Genomic DNA, 15,190 nt, shown 5'->3' with positions numbered 1-15,190 from the left:
GATAGTTTTTGTTAAAGCAAATGGATAACCCCACACGAGTCTCAAATATGAAGTTAAAAAAAGTTTATATATGCATATTCTTGCAAAAAAAGAGAACAAAATCTTCTTTTTCATGTCGAAATGTTACATTGACTTACCTTAAAGTCATTTCTTTTGATTTCCTTCTACCAGTATTTTTATTTTTTTAATCCTATTTAAAGCTTAGCAAGGCCACTATGATCCAAGAAAAGATCCAGTGGGGAGGGGGATAAATGAAGGAAGGTTCTTATTTCAGAGGGCATCCTAGCTCGGCCTACTCTATATATGTATAATAATGTATTTGTATACACATTTAAAATTACACTCAAACTAGCAAATACTTCCACTTACATTGCTTATATTTACTTTTATTATTATATTTAAGTGAAAACGTTTAAATATTGGTTGGATGGCTGTACAGATGGATGACTGTAATATTAATTCAGTCTCCTTTTCTAAAGCTTCCATCTCCATCTTACTGTCTTTATTAGCACACTGAGTTTGCATGGATGCAAAAGAGTGGTCGATCTCCTCAATCTACATGAAGAGTAGCATTTTCTGTATTAAATGGAGTCATACACAGACTGACTCCTCTACAAATAGAGAATGTTATTAATTTATCTTTAATTTGTTTAGTTTATGGCTGTATTTAAGCTGAAACCTTTTAATGGGGGTGACCAAATCCTAAATTTAGGCATTGTACCTGTCATGTTGAGCACAAAGTAAAATAATATATAAAATAAAATAACTGTAATAAATACACTGTATTCTTTTCTTCAGAATGACTTATTTATCCACATTCTTTGTTTTTAAAGTGCCCTAAGGCAAACACAAAAGATAAATAACTTCATATAATAACTCAACAAACCTAAAAAATCTTTAAACACAGATGATGGTGCCTCATCGACTATTTCAGAAATATACCTACAGTTGTAATGGCTGGAAAATAAAACTCAATTAGTATATAGCACCACCTGGTGGACTTTCTGTCGTACAGCATTCAGTTTGAAATAGCTAAATCTGTGCTCTTCTCCATTCACACACATGCAACAGCTCCTTTTCCTGTGTTGTTTCAGCGTCCGTTACAGAGGTTAATAAAGTGAATCCAATGCAAACACAAGATGCTCTATAGACACTTTATTGCTGTGTTTATTGTTTTACACTCAATGGAATGTCTTACTGTGTATTTGGTGGGCCAGTCCAAACACACACCCTCCAAACATCTGTCACCAAACCATGATTTAAATAGCAAAAAACAAACAAACAAACAAACAAAAAAAAAAAACCCAACTAGAATGCAGTAATACAATATACATGACACTATAAAGTCTAATGGTGAATTCATTCTTACTAACATATAGGCTATACTGGTCCATTTACAAAATGCTTCTTTATATATATTTATATATGAGATATAAAACAAGAGTAATGCACATTCTTCAAAATGTAAAGAAACTGTGGTGTGTTTGTATATATGCAGATATATTTGCATGTGATTTCTGTTTGGTGGCTTAAAAAAAAACCAAAACATACCCAACAGTCGTTATAGTAAAGTGTATCGACAACATACAAAATAAAAATGCAAATGACAGTATTGTTGAGGAGATCTACTAGAGGAGAGTCATCAAAGAGGAAAACATCATCACCCATGTAGGATGGTGTGAGACAAAGAAAGAATGATTCGCAGTAGAAAGTAGGAACCATGTATTTTACATATATGTGGGCAGTGAGTTTTGAGCCAAATTGTCCCCTTTAAATCTTAAATGTTCAAAGAGGTTTTTTTTTTGTTGCTATGGTCCAATTCTTATTTCCCCAACAGCATAATAACTCAAAACCTATTTTTGTAAGATAAGTTGGATAACATTCAACATTTTGTGAACAAAATCCTTCAACAAAAACAAAAGTCAGAGCCTGATATAGCTCATTCCTTTGTGCCGTTGAGCACTGTTGTTCTCCAAAAACTCTCAAATGAGCCACATTATTACACTGAGAGATGTGGTTCTTTGTTGGCATAGACTTGTGCTCGACTCTGAGTCATTGTCATGTTGTCATAAATACTCAGTAAAGCACCGATCTGTTCACAGTGGAGAATAGTCTCCAGCAAATGCAAGATCTACTCATGTCTGAACAATATTTAGGAGCTGGGATTTTTATAGACCTTTTAAAATATCATTCACTCCTTGTCTGTGCTTAGATTTGCACCTTCAACAGGAATTTAGAAGTCAGATTGCCATAATAGGGTATAAAAAGTCCAGAAATGTGACTTTGTTTTGGTGCGGTCATCAGATTTTATGGGGTTGACAAGAACAAAAATATTGCTAACTTAATCCTTTTGTGGCGCTAAGTAAGTACATAGCTCATTTCAAATGGTTATAATGAGACAGTTTGTGTGAGATATTGCTTCATTACATATTTATTTCAAGAAGAAGAACTAAATAAAATCGTTCAACCAGTGAAAATATAAAAGATAATCCGTTGCTGATGTAAACTGCTTTGCCTTCTTAATGAATTTTATGATCAAGCTTTTGAACTCCAACAAAAAGACTGTGCTGTACGTAAAAATGGCACAAGTGATGCATTTGAATTGCTTCTTACCTACTGAATCTACACCCTGCGGGTTTAAGTGTGACAATATTTTACAAAGTGGTTGCTGCAGAGTGTTGTGTTTGTTTGACACTCATGACTAACATGGGAAACACACACACGCAGACAAACACTCACTCGTACACATGCATCCACACAGTAGTGTTGCCATGACTTCAGAGAACATTACATTGACTTACATTCAGTTCCTGGAGTTTTACACTAACCTTAACCATAACTTACTACTTGCCTAACCCTAACTCTAGCCTTAACCTAACGTTATCTTCACCTTAAAATGGAATGATTTACGTTAGGGGTGACTTGCTTTTCGTCTCCGTGAGCAAGCTAGGTCCCCATAATGTGACTGTGTTTATTGGATTTAGGTCCTCACAACATGAGTAACACCTGCGCACACACACACACATTCACACAAAGTGGCTGATTTCAATCTGTATGGGCTATAGCAACTTCTGTATTGAATTTAACCACTTGCTTACTGACTCTCCTCCACAAACACAGACAGTAAGATGCCTGGATTTCCTTTATCGTTGCATTTTGTCCTCTTAACACGGGCGACCAGATCCTAAATGCCGGCATTGTACAAATACACCTGTCATGCTGAATACAGAGCAGAGAAAGTGGGAACATCTGAAACACCTACACTGTACTTTTCAGGAATGTTTGCCTGTTTCTTCAGAATGACACATTTTCAACTTTGAAAGAATCTTAAGAGCCAAAGCAAAACAGAAGTTCGTTTAAATAACTGAACAAACCTACAACCGTTTGAACATAGATGGTGGCGTCTTGTCCACTATTCGACAAATATGACTACAGTTGTAAAGACTGGAGTGGTGAGTGACTGTAACTAGATTGCTGGATGTCTAAAACAAGCCCACCAGCTTATATACAAACTATAGATATCTCTTAATGTGCTTGACAGATCTCAGGCAGAAAGGGGAGAAGTACAGTTGAACCACAGATTACATCCTGTACTTCACAATAAACAGTCCTGGCGGTGTTGTCGTCTTTTTTTGTTTATTTTTCTTGAATCTCACTTCGTCCATGTGTACTGGGCAGCCAAGGTTTTAAGCTTCGTACACCCTGTGGAAGAAAACAAAGCTTGAGTTAATTCCTCTGTTCAAATATCACCGAAGGATTCATTCATTTGGCTACATTCACAAATCAGGTTTTTCTTGCTGCCTCAGCCTTCTGCAACAGGTGATTCTGTTTTGTTTCTTTTAGCATGGAAATCAAAAGCCAAGTAACTTGAAGGGCATGCGTTTGATTACTCTGTAACCCACAGAGTCCCTGTGGAAATGTTCTTTTGTCCAAAACATCTCGACCTTCTCCACAAGGCTAAGCCACAGATCTGACCTCTGATCTGCCCATTGTGGAGTTAATGTAAGAGGAGCAAAAAATCAATACAGCAAACACACATAGCCATTGGATATCTGGTCTACAAGCCAGAGTCCATGATAGCAGAGGTTGGTACACGAAATGGTGCATGTACATGTGTGTTTGAAATCATCACTTTAAAACTTCTTTGAACTTGCTTGTTAAAACTAGATTTGAAACTTCCTAAAATGGCAAACTGTCTTTTTTGTACACATTAAACACACAAGATACAGCATGGTAATTAGAGAGCTTTAGGGGTGTTGGTGGGATGATGTTGTTACCTTTGAAAAGAACCAGGCGAGCTGTTTCCCTTTGTTACAAGCCTTTATGCTAAGCTAAGTTAATCAAGTATGGGTTTTTTTTGTTGTTTTGTTTTTTTTTCTTTTGTCAGGTCAAAACCCAACTTAGCTCTAATTTAGTCAGGTTAATATCCATATTTAATAGTGCTGTGGGGCCTTTGCTATAATATTTATATTAGTTAGGTTAAGTTCCACAATTCCATTATTCTGCATAATTAATAACACTGCAGGGTCTCAGCTCTCATAGGTATTATAGTCAGGTAAAGCAGTATTTTATATCCTTTTTGGAGGTTTTCAATCCCTAATATAGAGAATTACTCAGAAAAATCACATCATATCTAAACATAATGGGTTCTTGACCCCATTATTATTATTATTGTTGTTGTTGTCAATAGTAAGCCAGAGAACAGTGATTTCTATTGATCTTCTCCACCTGGTATCAAAGATGCAGATTTTCTAAAATGATGAACCATTCTTTAAAGTACATATAATAATTATTGTTTAATATGTAGACTTGATAAGCATGACTGAGGGTTTTTTCTCAGTGCATTTTCAGTAAAATATATTTTTTTAAAAAGTACTTGTGTGAGAATTGCATATAACCTCTTAACTCTTTTGCCCTTAACAACTGATCAAAACACTGTAAATAAATACTGTATACATATTATTTTAAACATTGTGTGAAACATTTTTTCACTGCCATAATAAATTATAACATACATTTGAAAACGCGAATCCAATTCCCATGCCACTGTGACACCTTGTTTGATTTTCACACTTTCTCCAGGACTTCTTATAGGATTACCTGTGCTTGTCCTTCCAGATACGGAACCATTTCACCAGATTCTTGGTGCTCTGAAGTTTGGGATGAAGACAGTACTCCTGCCCCTTGAACCGAGCGACATTCTCCATCGTCACACTGAGGAAAGAAAGAAACAATGTTAAAACCTGCAGGAAGACATGACAGTTTACAACATTTAGCAAATAAAGTATGGTTTGCTAGTCAAAAATTCCATTTTAATTTTACCTGGCCTGTACTTATCTGAACATGCATTAAGAAACAACAGAGTAATTCAATCAGGTTTGAATTTGCACCTCTGTGTATTCAACTGAGAGCTGTAGGGCAGCCAACTGTTTCAGAGCGCCCTTGAAATTTAATGTCAACATGCTCCTACACTTACAGCTCACAAATTTATACAGAACTAGTTTAAAAAGCAGCATAATGGGCCTAAAAGTCTAATTATATCCACAAAAATTTAGCCTCAAAATATGTCTACTATTGTATCATGACTGATTAAAGGGTTAACTATAAAAACTTTTTTTTAAAATGTCTTATAAATATTCGATATTTGGTCCTACAGTGCAGCCATCTGGATACAAAAGTTGTACAGCTACAAGAGCCAAATTGTGGCATGTTTTTATGAACCTCAGTGGAGCTGAATATAGCAAAAACACCTTTTTTTGAACTATTTCGAAACACCTACAGGAGAGTGTACAGCTTCTGAATAGAGGCTGGTCAAATTGTAGCTAGTTTGACATGTTTTTACCCCAAATTTTAGCTCCTATTGTCCACTGCCGCCAATAACATTCCCAGACTTCAATGACTTCACTATTCAAAAGATCAGCTTGCACAGCTCGGCCGTCTTATTGGCAATGAAGCAATATTATTGAGCCGCCACTTAAAAATGTGACACCTAAGCTCACTGAATCACTTGGTCTGTCTGTAACCCTGTACTTAAAGCCATGGTAGAGACAGTGTGCCTGCATGTGGCATATTCAACACAAACAAGAGAATGTGGTGAAAAAACAGCCACCACGCTACAGGGCCTCTCCATCCAGTGACACACTCAAAGCCTCACCAAACCATGAATGCAAAATGACTTGACTGGGAGAGAAAAGACTAGACTCTTAAAATAATGCTGCATTCAGTAGTTATACGGATTAAAGACTTCTGCATCTTTTTCCCTGCGTATTCAGTTGTCACTTTGCCTGGCTATTGAAGCTTTAGTTGATTAGCTGTGTGTGCTTTGTTATGCAAGAACTGTGCTTTGAGCTTGTGTGTGTGTGTGTGTGTGTGTGTGTGTGTGTGTGTGTGTGTGTGTGTGTGTGTGTGTGTGTGTGTGTGTGTGTGTGTGTGTGTGTGTGTGTGTGTGTGTTCTTGTACTTGCTACATGGTGAGAACCATTTTCTGCATTTAACTATCAAAGTGAGGACATTTTTACAAAGTGAGGACATTTTGACCGGTCCTCACTTTGAAACAGCCATGTTTGAGGGTGAAGACTTGTTTTTAGAGAACAGGTATGAATTGAGGTTTGGTTCGGGTTAGGGTAAGGATTAAGTTTAGGCAATCAGTTGTGATGGTTAAGGTTAGGGTAAGGCTCTAGGAAATGCATTACGCCTATGGATGTCCTCACTAAGATAGAAGTACAAACGTGTGTGTGTGTGTGTGTGTGTGTGTGTGTGTGTGTGTGTGTGTGTGTGTGTGTGTGTGTGTGTGTGTGTGTGTGTGTGTGTGTGTATTTAATAGAGAGAACATGAAAGTGCTAGTGTTTGCGTGCATGCCAATGGAGTCATATTTGCAAGGCTGCTCATCAGGGGTGAAATTTAACCTAATTACTGTGCTAATGTGAGCTTTGGCCCCTGCTCATTATCATTCAGCTAGGTAGCTGAAGCACAGCCACGGACTCTTAAAGCCATCCTAAGTCTGAACATTAAAATGACATAAAATAGAAACATAAAGTGACAAAAATGACAAAAAAAAGGAAAAAGTGAAAATGGAGAAAACAGGGAGAAATAAGAGGAAACATGGGCATTTTGAGCTCTCAGCTTGTGTGTGTTTGTGTTTAGGAGTGGCCGCTCAGAATCCCAAACTGAAAGCCGTAAGCCAAACGTCCAGAGAGGGGACTCTCTTGCTCATTTCTCTCCCACTCTCTTTGTTTCTGTGGCTTTCCGGAGCCTGCTGAGGCTCATTTTTCACAGGGCACCAATGGCTGGTGGCCCCCATCTCATGCTAATAGAGCAGTTTTGAATGATGACTGCATGGCGGCGAACACAGAAATAGACCTGTGAGCTGACAGACATCAAATCAAATCTAATGCTACTGAGTGGTTTGCTTGCTTTGTGAATGCACACACAGTTGATATCCTACACTTGATGTGTTGGCATATCTTCAAAAAGAGCGAAGCCCTTTTCCTTTCTGCCACACACAGACAGCCATAACATAAAAACCACTGACAGGTGAAGTGAATAACATGGGATTAACTCATTACAGTGCAATGTTCTGCTGGGAAATCTTGGGTCCTGGCACTCATGTGGATGTTACTTTGACACGTACCACCCAACTAAACATCACACACCATTCTATTACAATGACACCCCCTGAGGGAAGTGCCCCTCCTCCGCAAGACAGTGGATCTCACCATAGCCCAAAAACGTCTCCTAAAACAGCTTGCGGAACATGACAAAGAAGCCATGGTGGGAAACAGACCTCCAAACTCCTACACTGAAGGATGTACTGGAACAAGACTGGTCCATGGAGGCCCAACCCTGCAAACTACAGGACCTAATGTCCTGGTGTCGGATATCACAGGACACCTCTGGATGCTCCAAGTGTACGTGTATATATGTAATGCACATGTATATGTAATGTAAATCTTGTGGCTGATCGATGCTTATTAAAACACAACAACAAAAACATCTCACTCTTTCTTTAGTTTTTAAAAGTGTTTATTTAAACTTTTTATGTAGCCTATACAAAACCTTTATATGTCACGTTGCATATTTGTCCAAATCCAATCCATTCAAAAAGCAGTTTGATACTTGGCACTTACTATTACAGCTGCATTAGGGCAATATATATATATATATATATATATATGTATGTGTGTGTGTGTGTGTGTGTGTGTCTGTGTGTCTGTGTGTGTCTGTGTGTGTCTGTGTAGTCTCAAAAGGAAAAAAAATGCTTTTTTTGTCCGAACAACAGCAATTTATGGGAACATATTTAATTAAAACACAATAACGCAACTAGTTTTCTCTTGAAAATTGATTAAAACGATAACTAGATTGCATGCATGGAATCCATGAAACCTCTCAGTTGACATGATTATTTCTCAATAGTACAATAAACATTTTGAAATCAAAGGTGGAAACAGCATGCCATTGTGAATATTGAACACACACATCAAAGCGTGATGCTGTCTCAGTGGTCACTGCTTTTCCCCAGACTGTGTTCTCAGTGTGATATTATAATTTGGCAGTAGGTGGCAGCAGAGCATGCGTCTTGAACGCAAAACGGACTCCCAGAAGGCTGACATAACATCCCCATCTGTTGTCTCTTCATGATGCTTTTACATGAAACTTCAAATAAATTCCACACAGAAATTATCGCTCATATTTCTGGCTATGTGTCCAAGTCGATCCTCAACTCAAGTTCAACACACACAAAAAATAAATAGTATGGTACGCATTGTACACATAATATAAATGAGTTTATTTATCAAAGTTTCAAGTGTCTCTTGAGGCACCACAGGTTACCTCAAGTCTGTTTGGATATCTTCAATGGAAGAGGCCTTGTTATGAACAGGGAGGTTCATGCCACATTGATGATGGCTCAAATTGAAGATAATAACTGTCTGTGTACTGGAGCTTTGATTTCTTGGATCACAGGTCAGATAGCAGAGAGAGAGAGAGAGGGCTGCAGAGTGGGATGGTTTGTATATGTCAAGTGCAGGTTCAAATTTATCTGTTTCAGACATTTCTATATGCAGTGATAATGCACCGTACATGATGCATGCATTGCACATAGCCAGCAAGGTCTTCATTTTGCACTAAGGGTTCAGTTTATTACTGGAAGGCTGGAAACTCAATTATGACGTGTTGTGAAAAGTACTTGAACATTCTGGAAAGTTCTGGAATGCAGTTCTTCCTTCCTCCCCACCTTTCACACTAATAAATCAACTCTACCTCCTGCCTCCGGGGGGTAATTAATTCATCAGTTTATTATCGCACTGTAAATCCTTCTAAGTGCTCTAAGCACAGGCGACAGGGTGTTTTGATAATACCCATACTGCTGCCGAATGATTTTATGGTATTTTGGAGAAGAGTCACGGTACACTTACAGCTGCAAATCATCGGATAATCTACTGATTGTATGACTTGTATTCACTGCGTGCAGAGAGTATATGCTGAGAAGAAAAGGGTAAGAATGAGAAGAGGAGTGAGAAGAAAAGGAGAAAATAAGAGGATCAGAAAAAAAGAAAGCAGAGGACAGACAGAGGCAGGTAGGGAAAGGTCAAAGGATTAAGGAAAAGAAAAGTATGAAGGTGGGAAGCAAGAAGAGAGAAAAAGGAAACAAGAGAGAGACCTCGCAGCAGAAATGACATCTGAAGAGCGACAGAGTGAAAGAAAAAAAGTATGACTCACAATATCATCTTCTCTTGGCAGTACGGGTGTTTGGGTTTGATCTCCAGCTTCTGTACATCCTTGTATCTGATCTTTGGACCTTTTCTGGTGCACCTGCACTTGTAGGCTGTTGGGAAATACAAACCACATGTTAGATGGGCTTGGTTCTTGTCAGTCCTTTTTATTTTAAAGAAATGTGAGGAACTTGTGCTGCAGGGAATTTAAAATAATGGAAACTGATCATCGTCAGTCTCATAATTACTTCGAGCAAAGAAACTGGCACAGATACGAAACTGACAGAAAAGTTAATTCTTTGCGATTTGACAGCAAATTGGCTCACGATCACGACTAAGTCCCCGGTTTATCTTTGGATTATACACTGACAAGTGGGTATTATCTGTTCCTATATTTATATCTGGCAACACGCTGTCTAAATTTCATGCTTTATGCACGGTTTCACTTCCAGTTGGGTCACAGTGAAATTAAAGGCACATTTAAACAGACATACAATTTAGCGTGTAGTTGGCACCCAGCAAATAGCAAGCGTTACTAAAAATGAAACTTTCAGTTCAGAAAAGAATAGTTTAATTTCCCTCTGAGATGATTTTTATGATATTTTACTCAGTGTTCGTGTTCACTGTGTGCCAGCAAAACAAAAACCATTTGGTGTTTTATCTAGTTCAGCTCAGAACAGATTCATAATGAAGGGATTTAAGTGATCCAGTAAGGCTTCAAACTGTCCTCCAGCTATTGTGCAATCTCACTTTTCATTCCACGAGATGTTTAGTTTAGAAATTTCTTGCACTGCAAGCCCTGCAGGACAGATGATGCACTACTTTCATTGAAGCTACATGAAGTCACACTTCTAAAGTAGCCCTCTATTTATGAATTTCCATCTATCATCTTCTCCAAGTCCCATTTCTGTAGCTGTTGTGGCTTTATGCTGCTGAATAAACGCAGAGGAAATGAGTTCTGCCGGGTTGTATATTTTTGTTGGGAGGTGATGACCTGGATGGTCCAAGGCTTCCTTCATCCATCACCGGCTATCTGCCCTGACCGCCAACCACTAAATCTGCCACAAGCTGCACAGTGGAGCCAGCACCGAGCACAGACACACTGGACAACAAAGGCCAATAAAACTGGTGAAACACTGAGGTGAATATATTTGATGGAAGGAAACAGCTCCAACACTTTGCCCAGTTGAACAGAAAGTGATACCTGTTAACCTTTTCTTAAATTGAGAACTTCTTAACATCTATTTTCAGGAATATCGAGGTGATAGTAAACATGAAACATGTCAGAAAGTCAACAATGAAAGACTACAAATTGGAAAGAGGACTTATATAAGTCTGTTGCTGTTATGGCCAAATTTATGATTCTATATAAACACATATATGTAAAAAGCTGACACAGATAAACATTACAATGGCCCTGGTTGATAGAAACACAGTTTTTAACATTTGACAGTTGCAGATGCAAGTGAATAAAGTTGGAAAATGTCCCCCTCTTTAAATTTGTTGTTCACAAAAAGATATATTGGGATTTCAGCTTCATATGGTGGCTTCACTTGTTTTGCCAATGAATCCCAGAAAGATGTTCACGGTGCAAAGAGGTACTATAACTTAAGGCTCACCACAGCTCTCTTCTTATACATCAGTTTAAGTTTAAGGATGTCAGTGTCTATAGGTGGCTCTAGTTCTGTTAGAAACAAAGTGCTCCAGTGTTTTGAGATCAGATTAAATGCATGCAGCAGGTGGTAGATTGGTGATGGCAACATTTAAGTCATTTTGTGAAGCAGGAAGCACATCACTCAGACACTTAAGTTGTCATAAGTTGTGCTGACAATTTGGGCATCAGCTTGTTCCAAACAAACCTTGGCTAGGAAATGTAATTATGCATGAACTCCTCCATCTTTTCCCCTTAGTAAGAAATCATTAAAGACCTTCCACAGGCTCCAGTTAAGGCTTGTTATTCATTTACATTACCATAGTTTAAGTGTATTTTAAGAAGAAAAAAAAACGCTAACTTGAACTACAAATGAACAAATAAAAGCGTTTACCTTCTGCGCTCAGGAAATATAAGGCCACCACTAAGAGAAGTAGCACCACCGTGCACCGATGCATGTCTTCACAAGTACAAAAAAATGTTCCTTTTTCTTAAAGAAAGTTCTTCAAAAATCCCTCCAAGCTGTCTATCGGAGTAAATACGCGGAGGAGAATCAACTTTTTGAAGATAACATCCACTTGCTGACTATTGGACGACAGAACTGAAGGCGCGCTGAGGGGTTTCTGCCTTTTTGGAGTCCCTCTGGAGCGCTGATTGTGCAACTCCGTCTGTGCGTCCTGAGCGCTTGGATGAATCTCCAATCACTCGTTTAGGTCTCCCTCCCTTCCTCTCTCCCTCTCTCTTCCTCCCTCTCTCTCGCTGTGGAAAGGGAAGGCAGCAGCTCTTTTAAAAAGCTGCCCGCTGTCCCCTCCTCATTAATATGCACGGCCAGACAGCGAATCAAACACTTGTGGCCTGCGAGGGAGAAGTGGAGAACATGGAAAAGGAGGGAGGGAAGGAAAAACACAAAATACGCAGATTGTTTTCCGAAATGAGGGTGGGATTACGTCTGCTGTGATCCGCTGTCTAGTTTGTGTTGTTCTTCGGTTCTGATTAGAAATGACAGAAAACTTTACATTGTGGCAGCGATGGCAACGGCTGCGTAACCACCACAGAGCGCATGTTAAGTAAGATTTGAGCGAATTTTACGCGCAGCTTTTCGGTCCCTCTCGCTGAAAACAAATTACCTAACATATTTTAGGGCAATGAACGAAGCATTCAAGAGCCTAATTATTCTTAATTGTACGACGTCTTGGAATAGAAGTGCGTGGTTGCCATAGCCACAGAAAAAAAACAGTTTCTGGTTGGCTGCAAGCTGTCAGCTAAAATCACATTATGTAACCACCTATAAGCTTAAATGTTTACCTCCATTTGATGAATGAAACCTGGAGATGTGTCTGAAAGCACAGAAAACCAAGAAAGTGAACCTTTGAGCTTAGTTCATTACATTTAGTTTGAACAAACACATTTCAGGTGTAGTGCCAAAAAAAGTGGTCATGTGCCAAAAAAAAACCCCAAAACAAAACAAAACTGATTGCTCTTCTTGTTGAAGCTGTATAGATCAGTTTAAATCCATTTACAGCTGTCTTTATCTGGATCACACAGTCTTAACCTGCATGTTCAAATAACTTTGTGTCTGTGGTGGTAGAAAAAGTGTGTCTTTGAGAAACTTTGACGTTAAGAAATGTTTGCACTTTACACTCAGACATGGCATTTGCTGATCGTAGGCAATATTGTCTTTAATGCTTAGGTTATATGAGTGTGGTATGTCTAATATGCTTGTTTGAACCACAATCAAATTGCTGATGGGTTTTGAACATAAAATAAAGAAATCTCTTTTCTAATCAAATCAATGCATTCTGAACATTTCACTAACAATGCCGGCACTGCAGTCACTTTTGGGCAAGTGGAAGACTGACTAATATGAGTTGAAGGGGTCCTTTGAAGTTGTTTCAAACAATAAGAACAACTGGTTTGGTTGAAACATAGGGCGCAGAGCAGGTCAAAGCATGCAGAGACCTAAGGACAATTGCAGCTACAGAAGGAGGCAATTGGTTTTTGGCAAAGGATCACTTTTTGGCACATCTGTCCATCCAAAAAGACTTCAGTTTAGTGTGCATGTTTCCATAGCAACAGCTGCTAACAGCTAAGCTAACTTAAATGCGCACTGAGTTAAATTGCATAAACTGAATATAATGAAAATGAATGAAATGATAATGAAAGTCTAGCAGTCTGTATATGAGTTACTGGTATTGTGTGTTGCGACAGACTGGCGACCTTTTCGGGGTGTCCCCTGCCTTCACCCGAGTCAGCTGGGATAGGCTTCAACGCCCCCGCGACCCTGGTGAGGATGAAGCGGTGTATAGAGAATGGATGGATGGATGGATGGTATTGTGTGTATGTGTTGTGGAATGTATTTTAACAACAGTTACTGTATGTGTCTAGGACTAATTTTCCTCTGGTCATTAAAGCTGATTGGATCTTGTGAAAATGTAATCTACTGAAAGTTTTTAAAACCCAGAGTACACTACATATCAGAGTCCTTCTTACCAACCCAAAGGTTTTATCATATGTTGAAAAATATTCGCCTTGTAGATTGTGTTCATCTCAGTTTACATCACTCTCTTTACTTTTTAATGTCAGTTAATTTCAAATCAGTTGAATTCAGTCATGATATTATTTGTGTGAACAATGTTAAGGTCTTTCTGTTCTCTGCATATGAATAAATGCGGCCATTGTAAGTGGGGATGCCATCAGGCTGAACCTTTGGCCTGTAAGAGATAGCCCTGAGAAGAAGGTCTGACCCCTCCCACCTGGGACACTCTAACTACAGGATTAAACAGCATTCATCACCATCCTGCATCATGAGGGATTTGTGTGTGTGTGTGTGTGTGTGTGTGTGTGTGTGTGTGTGTGTGTGTTTGTGTGTGTTGCCTCTCCTCTCACAGTACATGTGTCTGTGTGTGTGCTCGTGTTCACCTCCTTGCCCCCAGCACTGATGCAATCAGCTCCTGTCATCACTCAAGCCAGCGGCCCTGAAATGTCTGTCTGTCTGTCTGCCTGCACCTGGATCAGTGTGTGTGTGTGTGTGTGTGTGTGTGTGTAAGGGGGGATGTGTGTCTGTTCAAGTCTACATGTCCAGATTTGTGGGTCTGAGCATGTACTGTACATCTGTCACATACTGACAGATTACACGGGCGTACAGCCTGAACAGTGTGCAAATCAGCTGTGAATCCATCTTAATATCATTCATACCACCTCTTTGCAAACTTCTCCTTTGTTCCCTACACTCATGAAGAACAGCAGGACAAAATGCCAGCTATCATTTTCAGTGAACTATGACAGATTAGGACGTACATCACCCCTGCAGGACTTCGGTTGTGTGTGAATCCATCTCAAGTCTTTTTGATCTTAGGATAACAGACATCGGTGAGCTGTCTGTTCCAGTCTTCAGCTGATGTGACAGAGAATCGGTTGGACATCTGTTGTCTTCATCTATTAGATCACTTTAACTCTGCTGAATACAAGAGAATGAAACTGAAGGCAGTAGTTAAAAAATACAGAGGATTTCAGCCAACAGGAGTCTGTCTTGAATATCTGATGAAAATGATATTATTTCTCTGTCTTAATCAGTCAAAGACAGTGGTGCTTTGGAGAAAATATTGTAAACATTTTTGAAGTTTCTTTAATGATCACTGAACAGAACCTCATTAGAGACATTAAGAGTAGTTTATTTATTTATTTCTGTATGCACATACATAAAGATAAACACAGCCTTGGAAGTAAAGCACAGAGTGCAGTGATAGAGGATCTCATTAGCGGACTTGTACCAAAATTTTTAACAGATGCTATACGAAAATTGGTACCAATTTCTCAAGCAAATAATCAGT

At 38.9% G+C, this 15,190-nt stretch overlaps 1 protein-coding gene across 1 annotated transcript; it reads right to left on the bottom strand.

Moving 5' to 3' along the window:
* Positions 1–1,140: 1,140 nt before the first annotated feature.
* Positions 1,141–12,136, bottom strand: cxcl14 (chemokine (C-X-C motif) ligand 14). The gene is made up of 4 exons (XM_022190908.2): positions 11,755–12,136; positions 9,717–9,822; positions 5,101–5,214; positions 1,141–3,702 (listed from the first exon to the last, which is right to left on the bottom strand). The coding sequence occupies exons 1-4, from the start codon at positions 11,816–11,818 to the stop codon at positions 3,687–3,689; spliced, it is 300 nt and encodes a 99-aa protein (XP_022046600.1). The 5' UTR covers positions 11,819–12,136; the 3' UTR covers positions 1,141–3,686.
* Positions 12,137–15,190: the final 3,054 nt, after the last annotated feature.

The sequence above is a fragment of the Acanthochromis polyacanthus genome, chromosome 10, assembly GCF_021347895.1.
Source record: "Acanthochromis polyacanthus isolate Apoly-LR-REF ecotype Palm Island chromosome 10, KAUST_Apoly_ChrSc, whole genome shotgun sequence".
In the NCBI taxonomy this organism is placed as follows: domain Eukaryota; kingdom Metazoa; phylum Chordata; class Actinopteri; family Pomacentridae; genus Acanthochromis; species Acanthochromis polyacanthus.
The sequence above is the reverse complement of the archived record's forward strand: the minus strand, read 5'-3'. Positions and strand labels throughout refer to the sequence as shown.